Source organism: Heloderma suspectum, chromosome 4 (genome assembly GCF_057233095.1).
Source record: "Heloderma suspectum isolate Gila_16-S chromosome 4, 16-S_ref, whole genome shotgun sequence".
NCBI lineage: Eukaryota > Metazoa > Chordata > Lepidosauria > Squamata > Helodermatidae > Heloderma > Heloderma suspectum.
The window spans coordinates 285,226,679-285,246,196 of NC_139461.1; the positions used below are offsets into that span (position 1 = coordinate 285,226,679).

At 41.6% G+C, this 19,518-nt stretch overlaps 1 protein-coding gene across 4 annotated transcripts in view; it reads left to right on the forward strand.

Moving 5' to 3' along the window:
• Nucleotides 1-306: 306 nt before the first annotated feature.
• ARFGEF2 (ARF guanine nucleotide exchange factor 2) overlaps nt 307-19,518 on the forward strand; it is a 56,177-nt gene continuing 36,965 nt past the window's right edge. For all 4 annotated transcript variants that reach the window (XM_084854078.1, XM_084854079.1, XM_084854080.1 and 1 more), the window contains exons 1-6: nt 307-813; nt 11,602-11,632; nt 14,041-14,164; nt 14,655-14,801; nt 16,637-16,816; nt 18,091-18,310. In XM_084854078.1, coding sequence (XP_084710204.1) covers nt 675-813; nt 11,602-11,632; nt 14,041-14,164; nt 14,655-14,801; nt 16,637-16,816; nt 18,091-18,310 — 841 coding nt within the window. In that variant the 5' untranslated portion in view covers nt 307-674. The remainder of the gene's footprint in view (nt 814-11,601; nt 11,633-14,040; nt 14,165-14,654; nt 14,802-16,636; nt 16,817-18,090; nt 18,311-19,518) is intronic.

The window sequence follows — 19,518 nt, forward strand, 5'->3', positions numbered from 1 at the left end:
CAGAATGCAAGACTGCCCATGCTCAGAGTATTAGTATTATTTTTTTAAACAGGGTTGGGGAGCAGTTCTGTTGCTGCTCTAACGTATTAGGAATGTAGAAGCAGTTTTAAAGCAGGGAGTGGCAGCTGGAGGGGGAAAGCGAAATGTTAGTGGCGTGCTTCGAAGCTGAGGTGATGGACGTGGCCGTACCGAGCGCTCCCCACCCCCATAAGACCATTAAGTCCAGGGTCTAAAATGCCCGAGCCGCGTCACTCAGGGACGTTTTTACCAGGCAGCATTTCAGCCCCACGTGACCACTCGGGCGACAGGGAAGCGCCGCCCGCTCAGCCGCCGCGACGTCAACGGCGAAGGCTCTACTCGGCTGTGGAACTGAAGCCCCGCCCATGACTCCTCCCCTGCCCCGCCCCGCCCCGCCAGGCGAGCCCCGCCCCTCACGTCGCCGGCCCTGACAGCGCGAGGGAGCCGCTCCACAAGCGGGCCGCAGAAAGAGCAGGCAGGAGGAGATCACGTGACGGTTCCAATATGGCGGCGCCGTGTCGCTGTCCATCCCCTCCTGTGAGGGAGTCGTGTTTCTTCCGGATCATGGAGCCCAGCTGCGGCCGGAGCCCTTGAGAGCGCCGTTTCCCGCCCCGCTTGGGACAGGCCGGGACGGGGGTCTTCAGGCCGCGACGACCATGCAGCCCCCGGCCCGCGAGGAGGACACCCGCACCAAGAGCATGTTTGTCTCCCGGGCTCTGGAGAAGATCCTCTCCGAGAAGGAGGCGAAGCGGCCCCCTCACGGGCAGCTGCGGAGAGCCTGCCAAGTGGCGCTCGGTGAGTGAGGGAGCGGGGAGGCCCCGGGCCGGGTCGGCTCCAACAGACCCAGCCGAGAATCCATTCTTGCCCCCCACCCCTCTTCCCGGGCTCATAGCCCCACAGAGGCGGCTCAGCAAATGTCTGTGGCAAAGCTGGGGACGGCTCACGCCTCCATTTCCAGCCTTCCCACCTTGCCCAAGGGTTCGCTGTGCTGAGCGTATCCCACGTCAGCTTGCCGAGGGAGAGGTCGCTGCATCTAAGCTCCGCTTCCGTCTACAGGGGGAAATGAGGGGCGGGGGGGTCCTGAAACCCAGACATGGACTCCCCTCTTCTCTCCTAATACGAAAGCGGATTGTGAACTGGCTTGCCTCCTCTCATATGCCTTGCCTTACTTCCCCAGTTAACTTACATAGATATCTGAGGGATTACTAGCCAAGCCGTCTACCACCTTTTCTAAAACTTAACACACCCTTGATCCTATACATGTTTACTCAGAAGTAAGTCCCAGTGAGTTCAGTGGGATTCGCCCCAACTGAACCTGCCCCTTGTGTGATAACATAGCTGGGTTCAGGACCCTGCAGTTGCAACCTAGCATTTTCATTCATAATTCTCTTCCTTCTTTCCTCCCCTTCTTGTTGAGGGTTTTTATGAAGTGTGATTTTAGGAACTTCCTGGCCATGTGCTCTCTGTGTTTTATCACTCGTCCTCCCGCTAGGCTGGTCTGGAGATCTAGTGTCTATGGCACCTCTGTCAAGTCTCTGAGGGATTCCCTCCTCTATGTCTGTGTGTGTGTGTGTGTGTGTGTGTATGTATGTATATATATATACTCTCAATTTCCCCAAATGCCGAATGACAATGTAAGACAAATGAGTGTGCTTGTTGATAGGATTTCTCATCGGATACTGCTTAGATTAATCTGCCACGTTGGATCCTTGTGAACAGGTGACCATAGTCTGGATCTTCTGACAGGAAGTTTCAAAATGAATTCTCTGGTCAGATTTGGTTTTAAAGGGAAAAGTTTCTCATTGACTCAGGAAGAGAGAACAAGGTTCAGTTTACTTATCTGATTGATTACTTAGAGCTGGGCGCAAACCTTTTTACTTTACCGGTGACCAAATGGGTGGACTGTGCATGTGAAACATTTTTCTCTAACTAAAAGTCATGCTGCCTGGAATTGTTCTGAGGAATCTAGTAATATTTTTCTTGAACTTTTTATGGAACAGTCTCTTGTTGAAAAATAAAAATAAAAATAATTTTACTAAATACTGTTTTACTAAAAAAATTGTGGGGGTCGGGGAGGAAGGATAAATGGAGAAATATTTCTTGGAATTTTCTAATGAATGTGACCTTTTAAAAATATGTTAAGAAACATCAGTGTTCACTGTCACCAGATTCTCTGTTTTGTCTCTACACTTCTTTCTGTGTTCATGTGTGCAGTAAGTCTAAATAGAAATGGCAGCCTGACAGTTCTCAGTTAAACTATAGTAAACGTGTGTTCTAAATAAATTGGACATTGAGACTTGTATCACTCTCTTCGACGCTGTTTAGGTTTTCCTTAAAATAAAAAATAAAGAGGTTTTACTATGTGGATTGTGTACAATTTCGTGCCTTGAGATGTGGTTAATGCGAGAATCCTATGCACACTTACCTAGGAATAAGTTCCACTACACTCACTGGGACTTACTTCTTAGTAGCTGTGCATGTGATTGTGTTAATGTGCTGGCTGAGCCATAAAGAAACATGGTATAGGTCTTTGGCATGTCACTGTCTGAGTTCAAGTTCCTCATTTGTAAAATGGCAATTAATAGTCTAATTAAACCGAACAATGCAAAAATGAAATATATTGCAATGTATTTGCGTGCTGACCTCCATCAGTGATAAGGTACTTCATTCATATATATATACATATACATATATATATATATATATTTGTAATATTTATATGCTGCTAAATATAATAAAACCTCTAAGTGGTTCACATATAAATATTAAAATCACATTTAAAATGCAGTATTAAAAGCACAACATTAAAAACAATTCCAATTACAGTAATGCAATCCTATGGACATCTGCTCAGAAGTAAGTCCTATTGAGTTCAGTGAAACAGACTTTGAGGCAAGCATGTGTAGGATTGCAGCCTTAACCATTCTTACATTACCATATGATGGAATGTTTATCATTTTGTTAATATGAAATATTTTTATACTACTTTTTCATGACTCAAAACAGCTTACAAAATACAAAGGGGAGGATGCAATGGGTGCTTAGACCCCACCAGTTCTCTTACGCTGTGCCAATTTCGTTGTGCAAGTGGCCCCCACCACTTGCACAATGTCAATTTAGCTCTTCCGAGGCAACCTGAAATGAGCGGAAAACGCTTGTTTCTGTAAGGAGGCAGGCTGGCGGAGTTCCCGTTCATTTCGGGGCTTCCTCTAGGAAGTGCTAAATCTCCCTTGCATGAGCAGTGGATCCTGCTTCCTCAACAGAATTGGTGGGACCTAGTGCTTGCAGAAGTAGGGATGTACAAAACCCCCCTTACCTGGCTCTGCTGGGTTCTGCTGTGGGGGGGAGGCGCTCTGCGCCTCCCCCCAGAATCCTCACTGGCTGGCTCCGCTCCGTGGGGATTCCGCAGAGCCGCCAGCCGGCTCCGCCAGCAGCCGGACATCTGGCCGCTGGCTAGCAGGGACGCAAATGGTGGCGGCCGTAGCCGCCGCCATTTGCATCCCTGTATTCAGCCGTGATAGGCTACGTAAAGACTTACGTAGCCTATCACATCTGAGTTTTAAAAAAAACCCCGCGTATGCAAATGGCGGCAGCTATGGCCGCCGCCATTTGCATTCCCTATTTTTGGTTGTCTTAGTCTATGTAAATATTTACGTAGACTAAGACGGCGAAACTAAGGGGGAACGCAAATAGCGTAGTGGACGCTATTTGCGTTCCCCCTTAGTTTCGCCGTCTTAGTCTACGTAAATATTTATGTAGACTAAGACAACCAAAAATAGGGAACGCAAATGGCGGTGGCCATAGCCGCCATTTGCGTACGCTTTTTTTTTTTTTTTAAACCCAGACGTGATAGGCTACGTAAGTCTTTACGTAGCCTATCATGAATGGGGGGGGGGGGGAAGACTGCAAATGGCGGTGGCGGCCGGTCGGAAGACCAGCCGCCTCCGCCGAAGCCGCCGCTGGAGCCGCTGCCATCCGGAACGTCCGCCCTAGGTAAGTCTCATCCCGGGAGGGATCTGCGGGGGGCGGGGGGGTGGCAGGCCATTCTGCCACGGAGTTTGGGGGGCCAAATGCACTGGCATTCGGCCTCACCGAGATCTGTGGCGGAATTCTCTACATCCCTATGCAGAAGGGAATTGGCAGGGCAGAAGGGAATCGGCGGGGCCGTAAGTGCCCTGTTGGATTCTGCCCAATGTTTAAGTAAAAACAAATATTGTATAAAAATATCATAAGCACTGTATCTATAAATGTTTGTATTTGTACCGCATTTCAACTGATATATAAATGTTAAGTATACTATTCTGTAATATGATTGTGTGTAGGGGAAATTTATGGTACCATGCTATATCAGAAATGTCTTTGAGTATCATAGGGAGAAGAAGAAAAAGGGATGGGGATATTTACTGATAATGGTAGAAATGTGTTTACCTGAGTACAATATACTTCTGCTGGTTATTGTAGCACCCCTGCTGTACACAGCTGGTGATCACTGAGGTAATGTGTAGGATGATATATATCAGCCAGGACAATATTATTTATAAACTAATTTCCAAAACTCTTTATTGGCATGATAGTAGACTTTTGTCTAAGATGGGCAGAAGTAAGGCCTGACCTGGGGTCATGTATGTAAGCCGAGAAAGGTCTTGCTATGAGTAAGAGCAGAATGAAATAAGGCATGGAATTACCTCAGTGACGATGTAACAAACGGAATATTGGCAGACTAGGTATTATGAGAAAGAAGGTAATAGTTGGGGCAGTTTCATAGAACTTTCTAAAATGGTGACAAGAAGCTTAAATTCTATACAGTGCAGGAAGTAAAAATGTGAGAGCAACTGAAGACAGCTTCTATATGATCAGCTTCTACCATTTGTCAACTGCCTAAGCTCTTGTGCTGATTTCATGCCACATGTAAAAAATAAAAATATGTCGGACAGATTACACATGGTTATGGGATTGGAGTCCAGATTTTTGTGCAACAGTAGAGTAGATGGAGATGGGTCACTTTGACAGGCATTATTTGCAGGATTATTGAATTACACACTTGGCATAAAATTAATTCTCTAGTGGATTAGCCAATGTATGGTGTCCCCTTGAACTTAATGCAAATTGTTGAGAATTGAGCAATTTATGTTGCATTGCCTCTTCCTGACTTCCATTTACCGGCCACACTACAGTGTGACCAAGAGGCAGAAACTAGGAACTTTTCTATATGGTGATGATCAGTAGTGTTGTATAATTAAAATCTCTTTTTAATGAGACTCTAATTACTGGCCTATTCTGTAAATGGAGCATAACAAGTTTATATGGTAATGATCCCTTCTGGTTACACTGAGGAATGCTGATTGCTAGTGGCTGTCTGACACAGTGAGCAAGGCAAGAGTGTGTAATTTTCGGTAAATAAATCTCACCAGTCATTAAGGCTGCAATCCTATGCCCACTTACATGGGAGTCCCACTGAATTCAGTGGGACTTTGGAGTAGACATGCATAGGATTGTGCAGTAAGACACCTGTGATGAGATTTTCCCACATCAGCAACACTGTACACTTGAAGCTGCATGCTATCTTAGAATCATAGAATAGTTGGGTTGGAAGGGGCCTACAAGGCCATCGAGTCCAACCCCCTGCCCAATGCAGGAATCCAAGTCAGAGCATCCCCGACAGATGGCTGTCCAGCCTCGCCTTGAACGCCTCCAGTGTGGGACAGCCCACCACCTCCCTAGGGAATTGGTTCCATTGTCGTATTGCTCTAACAGTTAGGATGTTTTTCCTGATGTTCAGCCGGAATCTGTCTTCCTTCAACTTGAGCCCATTATTCCATGTCCTGCACTCTGGGATGATCAAGAAGAGATCCTGGCCTTCTTCTCTGTGGCAACCTTTCAAGTACTTGAAGAGTGCTATCATATCTCCCCTCAGTCTTCTCTTCTCAAGGTTAAACTTGCCCAGTTCTTTCAGTCTCTCCTCATAGGACTTTGTTTCCAGTCCCCTGATCATCTTTGTTGCCCTCCTCTGAACCCTCTCCAGTTTGTCTGCATCCTTCTTAAAGTGTGGTGCCCAGAACTGGACACAGTACTCCAGATGAGGCCTAACCCGTGCTGAGTAGAGGGGAACTAGTACTTCCTGGGATTTGGAAGCTATGCTTCTATTAATGCAGCCCAAAATAGCATTTGCCTTTTTTGCAGCCACATCACATTGTTGGCTCATTGGTTTCTTTTTCCTAGGTGCAGAACTTGGCATTTATCCCTATTAAATGTCATTCTGTTGTTTTCTGCCCAGCGCTCCAGTCTATCAAGATCACTTTGAATTTTGTTTCTGTCTTCCAAAGTATTAGCTATCCCACCCAATTTTGTGTCATCTGCAAATTTGATCAGCATTCCCAGCACCTCCTCCTCCAAGTCATTAATAAAAATGTTGAAGAGCACTGGGCCCAGGACTGAGCCCTGTGGTACCCCACTCGTTACCTCTCCCCAGTTTGAGAAGGGCCCGTTGATAAGCACTCTTTGAGTCCGATTCTGTAGCCAACTGTGGATCCACCGGATCGTTGTTTCATCTAGCCCACTTTGAGCTAGTTTGCTCATCAGGATATCATGGGGCACTTTGTCGAAAGCTTTGCTGAAGTCGAGGTATATGATGTCTACAGCATTCCCACGGTCTACAAGGGAGGTTACTTGATCAAAAACTGAGATCAGATTCGTCTGGCAGGACTTGTTTTTGACAAATCCGTGTTGGCTTCGAGTAATCATGGCATTGTTTTCAAGGTGCTTACAAATGGATTGCTTTATCATCTGCTCCAGAATTTTCCCAGGGATTGATGTCAGACTGACTGGTCTGTAGTTCCCAGGTTCCTCCTTTTTACCCTTCTTGAAGCTTAAGCCATTGTTCAAGAACTTAGTTTTGATCCAAAACTACATTTCTGTAATATTACCAATACTTAAGCGGGATTTTGTGTCTCGGGGATCATTTCTCCTTTAAAAACTGATGTGTGTAGATATTGGATCCTTAGTATCTAAAAATACCTTTAAAATGTACAAAGCAGAATCTTGCTTAACTTGTCCACATTTTTCACCTGACTTAATTTTATAACCTAAAAATAACCCACCACAGCTAATTGGCTGATTGCTCTTGCATTCTCTGCTCTTGCCACCTTACAGCTGACAAATATTAGGTCTCCTGTCTCACCATCCCCTAAGCCTCCTTTGGTAGCCCAAATCACAGCAGCTGTCCCACCACTAAAGCAAACAACAATCAAAGCTAGAGCACCTCTGCTGAGAGTGAGCAGTTGAGAGAGAGAGAGAGAGAGAGAATGAATGAATGAATGAATGTGAGGGGTGGAGAGCCAAGCCACACTTGAGGTGATTGGGAGCCATCAGTGGCCTTCGGGCCCTCCAGTGAAGAACACTTCCCTAGAATATTAAATTACCAGTTTTCCACAAATCCATCCTACTGATTTCCCTTTCCCTCCAACACTTTCCTCACAAACTAAAACTGGAATGTATCAAATGCTTTTAAACCCCATGAAATAGAATGATACCATCTAGAATTGGTATCCAGCAGTCTCCTGAACAGCTATGTTGTTGGCTTCAAAGTAGTTGTTTCTGCTGATGAAACATTTGATTTAGAACTTCTACTGGCACAGTGAGAAGGGGGAACTGAGCAGAATAGAAAGCAGGCTATAGAAAAATTCTTCTCAAGTTGTCTTGCTTTCCCTTTCTTCATATAATTTTCTTATGGTGCAATGAGCAGCTTGGGGTGTGTGTATTTTGTTTAGGAAAGGGGCATGGAGAGAAATAATTAAAAAACTCTACTGTTGCAAACAAATTGGCAGTCCCCCCACAGCTGCATTACAGTTAGATCTTGGAGATCAATCCCAGAGTTCCAGCAAAATATGTGATTTGGCCCTAGCACTGACCTGTTATTCCTGAACAGTAGGGATTGTGGTATAATTCACAAGCTCATTCACCTGATCATCTTTAATGTGACATATGGTATCATCTGTCAGCAATACACTTCTGTGTTTTACATAGGACAAACTGGCCAGTCTTTATTCAAAATAGTAATGGACACAGATCTCAAATCAGAAATGGCAATATTCAAAAACCAATGGGGGAACATTTCAGTCTTTAGAACACTCAGCCACTGAACCTAAGGTGGTTGTTCCTGAAGAAACAAACTTGGAAGGTAGACTTTAATGTGAAACAAGGGAATTAAAACTGTACCTCTTGATAAATTATATAATCTGTGGCTTGAATTGGGACAACAGGTTTAATCACACTTACCAAGGCCAGCTTTGTGAATGGTCACTGTTTAGCTTAAAGTAACTGACACTTTCTGTGCTTTCTACATTTCATTTTCCTTTGACCTCACATGATCTGCACTCCCTACTCCAATATTTGTGTATATAAACCTACAACGTAGGATAACACTCCATGCATCTGATGGACTGCAGTCCACGGATGCTTATGGTATAATAAATGTGTTAGTGTTTAAGATGCCACAAAACTCTTCGTTGTTTTGGCTGCAAGAGACTAATGTGACAAACAGGGTTACCCCTCTAAAAACAAGTTTATTGTGAGGGTAGAGACCAGCAGGCAAAGGCACTGTGTACTAATATTTTAAACAAAGTAAGTTGTGCTGCTCCATAGCAAACATTCTGAAATCCACAGTCGGACAATACCAACGAAGCATGCAGAAAATTGTGGGCAAGCTTTTGTGATCTCAAGGTCTCTTAATCAGGCAAGATGTTACAAAAAACAGGGCATGGAGAGAGAGGAGGGAGAAAAAGGCTTACTTCATTTTGAAGTCATGAAGTCTGCATGGTCAGAGCCTTGAGTCAAAGTGAAGGAGGCACAGACTTAAATGGATGAGGCTCTACTTGGTGTCAAGTAGGTTTCAGGTTACATCTAGGACTGCTAGGACAAACAGACACAAATGGCTGACTCCCCAACTTTTAAAAATATAAAATCCATTTGGAGTGTGTGTACGTACAACAGACAGTTGAAGCATGGAATAAGCCAGCAATAGCATGGGGAGTCTTGTGCAATGCCTTCCCTGTTCTTGCAGAGATGGTTTCCTCTAATCTGGCAGTATCGGGTTTCCTGGTTTCAGCCCTGACTTAACCGTAACCGTGTTATCTTTTGCAAAATAGCCTGTTCGGGTTTTTTTTAAATGGACTTTGCAGGTGTTGGCATGGGCCAAATGTGAAAGTTTAATGCCACATCATCATTAGCTACAAATAAACACCCAGAATACACTTCTGGAAGTTGGCAGTTAGCATTATCATTTTAGAAATGGAAGAACAGCAACAGAGGCAATGTTTGTTACTGGTCCTCTCCAAGTAGCGGCCAGTCAGTGATGGAGCTTGGACCAGCACTTGTTTAAGATAATTCTTTGTAAATAAACTACAAATAATTTCAAGATTTCAGTAGTTGATAAGTTGTATTTTTGTTTCTAGCCCACAGAAGAATGTTATTTGCATATCTGAGGACAGCTAGACTGGTGGGGATGAGGGAGAGGGCCTTTTCTGTGGTGGCCCCACTCTGTGGAACTCCCTCCCTAGGGAACTCCGTCATGCCCCCTCTTTAATGAGCTTCCGTCGTGCATTAAAAACATTGTTCAGGCAGGCATTTGGGGTGGGTTAGGGTATTTTAGAAAATGTTTTTATTGTAGAATTGTATTGTTTTAAACTGTTTTTATTGTATGTTGTACATCGCCCAGAGTGGCTGGGTGACCAGCCAGATGGGCGATTAATAAATTTAATAATAAATAATAAATAAATATATTCAGCAGACATTGGTAGTGAATCACAACAGAGCAAGAAATCTTTCTAAGCTTTGAAGGTTCAGAAACAAAGTTTCTATAATCTGTTTACAATATATAGGAAACAGCAAAAGCATTCTTGACCAGCTTAAAAAGCCAGCAAGCTTATAATGGTCATCGGTTGCTATCTTGGAAGAGAAAATAAAGTGCTGATTACTGAAGCAACACTGAATACATAGAGGATTACCAAGGAACCTCAAGAATAGACTCTGCTAGAGTGTTGTGTATGACCTTCAGTTTAGTTGTAGTCCAGCAGTTAAGCCACTTAGGGCACAATCCTATGCATGTTTAGACAGAGAAAAGGCCTACAACTCCCAGCATGCCCCAGCTAGCCATGCCTAGAATTGTAGGCCTTTTCTCTGTGTAATCATGCATAGGATTGTGCCCGTAGTCCTAAAGACTGCAAATGAACTTGGCTGGCTTAAATGGCTTCTGAATCCCACTGCTTTCCTGCTTCTTCAGCTAAGAAGCTTAGCATGGAAGCTACATGATGAGTTGACCTGATTGTCTGAGAATAGTAGGTTAGCTCTTTAAATAGGTATTACACTTCACCAAAATAAAAATAAAACCTTTGAGAATGAGGACAACTACTACTATGTTTAAATGGCATTCGTGGTCTTTTAAAAATTACAGCATATTCACTCCCAGTAGAGTTCTATACGTAGTCATGACAGGAGAATGTGAAACATAGCGGTTAAGACGCTGAACTGCAGACCGGAAGGTCAGCAGGACAGCAGTTCGAGACCCAAGTGCTGCGTGATGGAGTGAGCTCCCGTCTTCAGTCCCAGCTTCTGCCAACCTAGCAGTTTGAAAGCAAGAAATTGCAAGTAGACAAATAGGTACCGCTTCAGCGGGAAAGGTAACAGCGTTCTGTGCACCTTGGTGTTCAGTCATGCCAGCCACATGACCACGGAAGCGTCTTCGGACAGCGCTGGCTCTTCGGCTTAGAAATGGAGATGAGCACCACACCCTAGAGTCGGACACGACTGGTTGGGGACACCTTTACCTTTTACCTTTATTGTTGCAGTAGTTGTCACTAGTTTTGCCATGAGGAGTGTAGAGGCAATGTGGGTGGATATGATAGTGAATAGTAAGTACTTTACTATGTAAGTAACTGAAATAATACATGCTTTGCTAAGGCTATGTAGTTCTCCACTGTTGCACTTCTCTCTCATGAGTCTTTATTACATTGCTAAAAACTTACAGTAAGGATGGATTTTAAAAGCAGAAGCACCTATTTTCTAGGGTGTACCCAAGAAGTGATGACCAACTTCTTTAGTTGGGAGCTGTATACTTTTGGGGAAGCTCTTGATCTATTCTGTATGGGAGGATTGACACAGTGCCCAGGGAGTGCTGTTTCTCCTTTAAAAGTTCAAGAAGAGTTACAAGTAATTGGAGATCTTGTATGGCCATGGACATCATAAGTTAGAATGCTGCTAAATTAAATGTATAGTAAGATATTAATGGCTATGCTTTCTAGGCAACATTATTGAGAGAAGTAAATTCAAATATCTGCCCAGTATGATTAGTGATCTGTTATCGTTTTATTCTTAATTGTGGAAGAGTTATTAAAAAGATATCTAGCAAAATTAGTCTATACAGGATCCTTTGCCAATAACTTTGTTCTCTGAGGTAGGAGGTAACGCATATTCCTTTGTTAGTGCCATTTACATCTATGCATAAAGTTACTAGCTTTTGTCAAGTATTGGTATTTATGTGTAGTATAAAGCTTCAACATAAACCATCTGTTGTGTGTGTTTTCTCCCCAGATGAAATAAAAGCAGAACTAGAAAAGCAAAGGTGAGTAACTGCTATAACATGGTGACCATGCACCTAAGATTCTATGATTCTGTGATTCTAAGATCAAAACACCTGGCATGCAGGTGTATGTACAGCTTCTTTATTGGCATAATCTGATTTTAAATATTTTTATTCTGTATTTCAATTCTGTTTTCTTTTGTTGACCACCACTGGGGAATCTTGTTAGATATAGAGTGATACATAAATTCTGTAAATAACTAAAAGTGCAAATGGCACCTTTCATGGAAAGGCACACTGACCATGTGTTTAATCACAGAATCATAGAATAGTAGGGTTAGAAGGGGCCTATAAGGCCATCGAGTCCAACCCCCTGCTCAATGCAGGAATCCAAGTCAAAGCATCCCTGACAGATGGCTGTCCAGCTTCATCTTGAATGCCTCCAGCATGGGAGAGCCCACTACCTCCCTAGGTAATTGGTTCCATTGTCATATTGCTCTAACAGTCAGGAGGTTTTCCTGATGTTCAGCTGGAATCTGGCTTCCTGTAATTTGAGCCCATTATTCCATGTCCTGCACTCAGGGATGATGAAGAAGAGATCACTTCAGGTAACAGGCTTACAGATTAAGCATCACAGATACATGACTGTTGGCCCTCTACCAGTGGTGTGTTTTCTTCTGGATCCATGATTTTCAAGCTTGTCTCTAGGCAGATGCTGAGCAGCATGTATAAAAAAAAAATCAGTTTTGGATGTTGTAAGAGTATCTGAAGCTTCCCTCAGTGCAGTTAGTTGTAACTGTGTTTCTAGGAAAAAAGGGGGATTAGAGAGAATATGTACAAGTTTAAGCAATTCTTGTGGCTATGAGTGGTCTTAGTAAAACTGCCACTGTATGTCAGTTACAAGGAACGACTTCCACACTCCTGGAAGATGTTGTTTTACCACTTCCTTTCTTTTCAACTGGATTTTTCTGTCAGGACTTACAACTTGACCATTATTTAGAAACACCTTCCTCTCTTTATAGCCCTTTTGCATATCAACCATAATACATGAGTTTAACAGATAACAATCAACATGGTTAATTAAATACAACTGTAACCCATTGGTGTTTGGCTGTCTCTTTAATATTATCAGCTTTTAAAATTAGTTCTGCTGTGGTGTTTTCTGCATCTCTTTCCTTGATGAGATGCTATGCCTGGTACAAACACAGCTTAATGATATTTTAGGAAGAGTCCACTGATAATTTTTTCTATTAGTCTGTTAGTTTTTCAAGTCTCTATTGGTCATTTTCCACATTGGATTTCTGTTACAGTGAGGGTTTTCTGTTTGTCCTAACACCCATCACCAAGTCTAAAATTCATCTGAGGATGTAATGTTGATTCAAGTGTCTATACCCAAGTGGGGAAATACCTTGTTTTGGAGGTAGCTTGACATGATTTTTTATCACATTAATTTCCATTTTTCTGCAAAATAATTTTTTTACTCTATTTTGTAGGTGAGGCTTTTAAACTCTTCCCTTATATTTTAAAAGAATTTTTGATATTGGAGTATTACAGTGTTGTGTAAACGTACTGTGGGAAATAGTTCTTAGGATGGTGACTGGTCTTATATCAGGATCCATTTAACATTTTCTCTCCTGAAACTTAATCATGGAGTTAATACTTTAAAATACTTAAGGGTGCAACCCTATGCATGTTTAGACAGGAAAAAGTCCTACATCTCTCAGCATTCCCCAGCTAGTGTAAACATGCATAGGATTGTGCCCTCAATTTATAATCTTTTAAGTTGCATGGGAAGAAACCACCACAAGCTGGCTCACATGGAAATATTTCCACATTGATATAATTGATAAAATTTGGCACAAAAGGAGACTTTACATTTCTTTTTGACAGAGACATTCATGTTACTCAACTGCTTTTTCATTCTTCAGCCTGCAATCTTGAAGACCATGGATATAAGAATGACTTTCTCCATAGTCTTTCATCAGCTGAGAAACCCTGGGGGTTTTTGTTCTTGGGGTGGGGTTAAACTGTTTGTCATCTTGCGCAAGTGAGACTGGCAGTGAATTGCTGTTATGAGAGACCACAGAGAGAGCCTCTGCATGTGTGTGCTGATTTTTGACAAGAATGGACTTTGGGGATTGTGGCCCTAGGCTTCAATACTTCACATGCCTGCTGACAAACTTATTCCCATGCAGGTATGAAAGATAGCAGCCTTCCAGGTTGTACAGGGTTATTGCTAAAAGAGCAAAACCATAGGGTGCAACTGGCTTGGAGCTAGTTACATACATTTAGCATTCTGAGGAAAGACAGGACTTTTGTCACTTTCCATGTTTTAAAAATCTTAATGTAGAAATGGCTGTTATTTTACACAACCTGCTGGATGAGAAATTTTTGTGAAAATGATATCAGCTCATAACTTCAAGTGATTGTCTTTCAATTTTTCTGGCTAGCCAAGGCAATGAAACCACACCAAAAGCAAACTTCATTGAAGCAGATAAATATTTCCTCCCATTTGAGTTGGCCTGCCAGTCGAAGTCCCCACGAATTGTCAGCACCTCGTTGGACTGCTTACAGGTATCCTATTTAAATTAAGCCTTTCTCAACTTTGGCTGTTTTTTTAATGTTTGCTCTACATCTTTTAGATTTTTGTGTTCATACGTGTATATGATATTAGACTGCTGAGGGTATGAAAAAGTGACTTGCTTCCCTTTCCCTGCCCCCCAATTCCTTGAAAATGTCTCTTCATTTATTGGTTTTACATTAAGGTTTGTATATACTTCAGCTTTGTAAGCACTTCACCCTTTCCCACATGCAGTGCTCTAGAATAAGTACTTCTAATGGAGCTTTTGAGTCACATGTCTACAGGAGATTTTAGATACAGGGTCAGATTGTTATTTGAGTTTTCTCAGTCCCTCCCCCAATCAGTGTCAACCCATTTTAAAGAGTTTCTCTCCCTCGCCCCCCCCCCCCATTAATGAAGCTGTTATGGCATTTTAAATATTCTCAGTGACTTAAGGGTTAAGGGCTTGAAAATGATTCTAATACAGTTTATCCTTTTGCCTAGAAACTCATTGCATATGGACATATCACTGGCAATGCTCCAGACAGCGGAGCTCCTGGAAAGCGCCTGATTGACCGCATAGTTGAAACAATCTGTAATTGTTTTCAGGGTCCTCAAACTGATGAAGGAGTACAATTACAAATAATAAAGGTATTTTATTGCTTTATGTTTTATAAAGCCTATTTGTTAATAGGACTTTTTCTTAGTCTTTGCTTTCTCAATGGAGAAAGCTCTTCTCTCTGTTTTCCAGTAAGAGAATCCTTAAATCTAATTTAGGAAGGTTGTACAATTTATTCCTTAATGTATTGTACTATGAAAATTCTATGAGCTACCTCTTGGGAAATATAAACACATGCTTTATTTAAGTAGCAGATTCTTGCTAGGCCATAGAGCTCTGCATATGAATTTTAAATGCTTCTCTGCCATGCACCCTCTATCCGCCCACCACACACACACAGACACACACACAGACACACATACACACGTGTTGTGTTCTTTGTTCAATTTGTTTTCTGAAGATTCAGTACCTTATTTTCTCATTTGGGATCTAATTTCTCATTGCTTAGCAGACAGTGCACAGGGGTTAGATTATACTTCCTGCTGCATCATCACCACTACTATTTAAAGTCCACTTTTAAGTTATGTTAGGAAGTAAATCTTTATTACATTTGCCTGCAGGCTATACCATTTCAGTTTTTAAAAATGTTCTTATTTGCCTTGCTCTTTGTAGGTTTCTCAAAAAAACATTATGAACAATAAAAGTTGTTAAAGTAAAAGATCAATCAATTTCAAAACGCTCTCTCCTGTCGTTTAAGTTACCAGGATGCTATACTTCTGTAAAATGTCACTTTTAGGACTTAAAACAGAGGCCCAAATTTGATGTGACATGCAGTCACACATAGTTTTCCTGTGAGGACAAAAATAGCTTGTGGGTGGAGAAGGAGAGAGAAGAAAAATGGCTGGAATGGGAAAGAAGCAACCCCCCCCCCCCCATTCCTGCACTCACATTTTCCTGAGCGTGCTTTTAGCTTTTAAAAACAGCCCTCATGAACAAGATACACATGACTGTTACTTTTTGCTCTGGACATTTTTTATTTTCCTGGAGCTAGTGAGCAAACTTCTAGATTCTGCAAAAAATGTTAAGCAAAGAAACATGCATGTCTATTCATAAATAAGTCGCCTTGAGTTCAAGGAAACAAACAGCAATCCTGTACACATTTACCTAAAAGAAAGGCCTATTGAACCCAGTGGGTAAATCTTCTGAGTAGATACGTATTGGATTTCACTGTTACTCCCAGGTAAGTGTGTAGAGTAATATGTGCCATCTTTTTTTGTTATTGAGTGGACTGAATATATAATTAATAATTTATGTAAACCACCCAAAAAGCTTTGGCTATGGGGCTGTATAGAAAGTAATAAACAAACAAACAAACAAAATATAAATAATAAATCTTAAAGCCTGCTTTCCCCTACATTTTGGAGTGCCGAGCAGGAGTTCTCAGACATAAGAACAAACCAATGGAATTCCTTTTTGTACTACAAATATGGAAACAGGGCCACATGAGCCTGATTTGTGTCTTAAAACCCATCAAACAGGAGCTTGAAGAAACAAAGCCTGTGAAGGGTAAATATGAATGTTGTCCCTTTTGCTTGCAAGCACCATTAGCTTTGAAGTGGAGTCTGGCCTTTTCGAAGAAAAACTGGCCTAAAATAGTTGTCTGCGAGGAACCTGTGCTACTTCTAGCAAGGATTTGCTATTTTCCCTGGTGCCCCCATCTCCCTGACTCTTCTAGAAATAAGAAGTGGGGGATATATTTGTTACCAAAAGCTTTGTGAATTTAATGTATAATTTCTGTAATCCTGGGTTCTTTTCTTTAATAGTGCTATAAATTGCTAGTACTCCTTCTATAATAGCTTTTTAAAAGTAAGTTTTCTTCCTGTTTACTGAGATGTTGTTGTGGTGGCTTGTGTGTTTTCCCCCACAGGCTCTTCTCACTGCTGTCACATCCCCATATATAGAAATTCATGAGGGAACAATTCTTCAGACCGTTAGAACTTGTTACAACATCTATTTAGCCAGTAAAAATCTCATTAATCAGACAACTGCCAAGGCTACCCTCACTCAGATGCTGAATGTCATTTTCACTCGGATGGAAAACCAAGCTGTATGTAGTAAATGTTTATCAATCTGTCTTTCTTATGTAGTCTAGAAAATGCATATATTACTGCTGCTTCTCTGGGCCATCATTCTCAGATTTATCCTTGTGTATAATGTAAAGACAGAGAAGTACTCAATTCATATGTCATGTTCAGTTCCTCCAAACTGTGGTTTAGAGGATAGGGGGTATGTCACAGGCTTATAAACGCCCTCCAGCTCCCTGTTTCACTCTTGTTTGCAGAGTGCCTTCTCTTTTTCTTGGTGATATCTGAATAGAGGAGAGTTTGATTGATGTGAACCATGAATCATGCAAAGCACACTTCAAGCCATGGTTTCATGTCCGTGGTTTGGAGTCAATTCCTGGTTCACACTAACCATACTTTGCCTGATTCAGATGTTATAGCAAACTGTGGTTATAGCAAATCAGGAAGAAGAAAAGGGACTCTGACTCAATTTAGATGTTACGTTCCAATCCTCCAGATGATGATTTAATGTTGTGAACTCGTATGTTTCCTCCTGCTCTCTCATGCATAAAGTGCAGGCTGGGCTTCTTCCTTTGTATTGTGCCATGGTCTGACATGGTGTGATTCCTCTCCATATTTGAGAGTCTGTCTATGTTAGGGATGTTGACAAAATCCGTAATGGATTCCAATGAGTTCAGATTTCTATGAATCTGACCTGCTGATTCTGCAGTTGACCAGCTTTTTCCAAGCCATGATGATTCCATGGACTTGCAGACCAATTTTTAACTTTTTGAGAGTGTTCGTGCTAATGCGCATTAGTGCAAGTGGAACAAAATTGTCGTGCATCCCTCCCCCCAATTCTGTCAATGAGCAGATGACAGAACAAAAGACTCCTGGCAATCTGCAAAACACAGACGTAACAGATTTAACAACCTGTACATCCCTAGCCTGTGTATATCACTTGCAAGCAAAGACAACTGTCCTTCCCATTTTAAACGTTCAGACAAAAATTGTATAATGATAATCCACCTCTGTTTTCCTTAAAATGTAGTGAGTATCTTGCATCCTTAAGATGAATTTTTATAAGGTGAAACTCCAAATTCATTTTGGAAAATATTGCTTACTATTTTACAGAAATAAAAACTGTTTTTTAAACTGTTTAGTTAAAACTGAAGGGCTCTGTATTATGCTGATGATAAAGGAAGGCAGAGAGTTTTGGAAGCCTGCTGCGGTATTTGGCCCTGCCTTTTGTAATTAAATATTGTTTTATAATATACTATGATGTATGTTGGAGAAACTTTTCCATCTTTCTTTTTAGATACAAGAGGCAAAAGAACTAGAAAAATCAAATCAACAAAAATCTCAGTCTCCCATGATTCATACTGTGTCAGGCTCTCCCAAGATTGGCCAACTAAAATACAGCCAACAAGAAAGTAGACCATCGACTCCTGTAAAAATAGACTTGACTAATGGTGAGCCTGAAAGAAAAGAAAATGGAGACCAGAAACCAGTGGACAATTTGACTCCTTCGGTATTTGGTAAATAAACTTCCAGTATTTGTGCTGACTTAAAGACAGTTAGTACAGTTACCCAAGGTTTATAAACCGTGGATGAGCACAATGGCTGCATGCTCCTTCCTCGTCTGTCCCCTCCCTCTTTGCACACTTGCTTCAACGCAAAGATCCTTGCTTTGTATTAAGCTAAAGATCCCCATTACAGCTGAACCAGAGAACTCTGGCTATGTCAGATCCTGGGGTATCTTCGTGGTTTTGTTAACTATCATTAAGCCAGAGTTCCCTGGTTCAGATATACTGGGGAACTCTCGCTTAATACAAGCCAGAATCTTCATGCTGAAGCTAGTATGTGACAGGGAAGGGGTGAGGGGGGAGCATGCATAAACCTTAGTTTATGGAGCCTTGGACAATCGTCTGAATGCAGCCAAAGTGAAATTACTTATCTAGAAGGACAATGCTGATTTACATGTCGTCTTGGTAGACTTTTATATAATTGAGAGCTTTGATTATGTTCCTTTTAAAATCACAATGTGGTTACTTTTTCTTCTGTTGTGGTTTTGCCTGTTTGCCCAAAACAAGTCAGATTGCCGTTAAGCTCTAGCTGCGGTGTTGTTGTTTTACGAAAGCTTTCAACAAGCACTTACTATCTATCAGTAAGCTAGCTATTTCTTAAAGCTTTGTAGTTCAAAGCAGTGTAATTTCTCTGTAGATTCTAACATTCTCTCCTGCATCCTAGTTTGTTTGGTGTCAGATGTTAAACCAACAGTATTTGGCAACATTAAAATGTATACATGTAAGAGATAGCTGACCGGGAGTTTGAGAAAGCTAAGGAAAAGGTGACTGAAAAATCATGGTTCAAACAAACAGTTGCTAGGTTCTCAGAATTATTGTTGGAACTCTGATATAAGCTAAATAGTCTCTCTAGAGGCAGTGGTGGGAAGGGGAAAAATGCCATAGATACACAGATACATTAAAAAGCTTAAAGATTAAGCAACTCACCAAGAAATAAAGCAAATGGTTGGCCAGAAATCCTGTGTTACCGTTTCATCTACAGAAACTAGAATTTTGTGGTAAAACCTGCGTGAGTCCAATTGAGTGGGAGTTGTTAGACTTTTTTCTGTCTAAACATGCATAGGACTGCACCCTAAAGGAACTAAGTTTTTTCATACTAGATGTTTTAACCTTTTTATTATAAATTAAATGCAAAAAATAAAAATGGAATAAAAAATTAA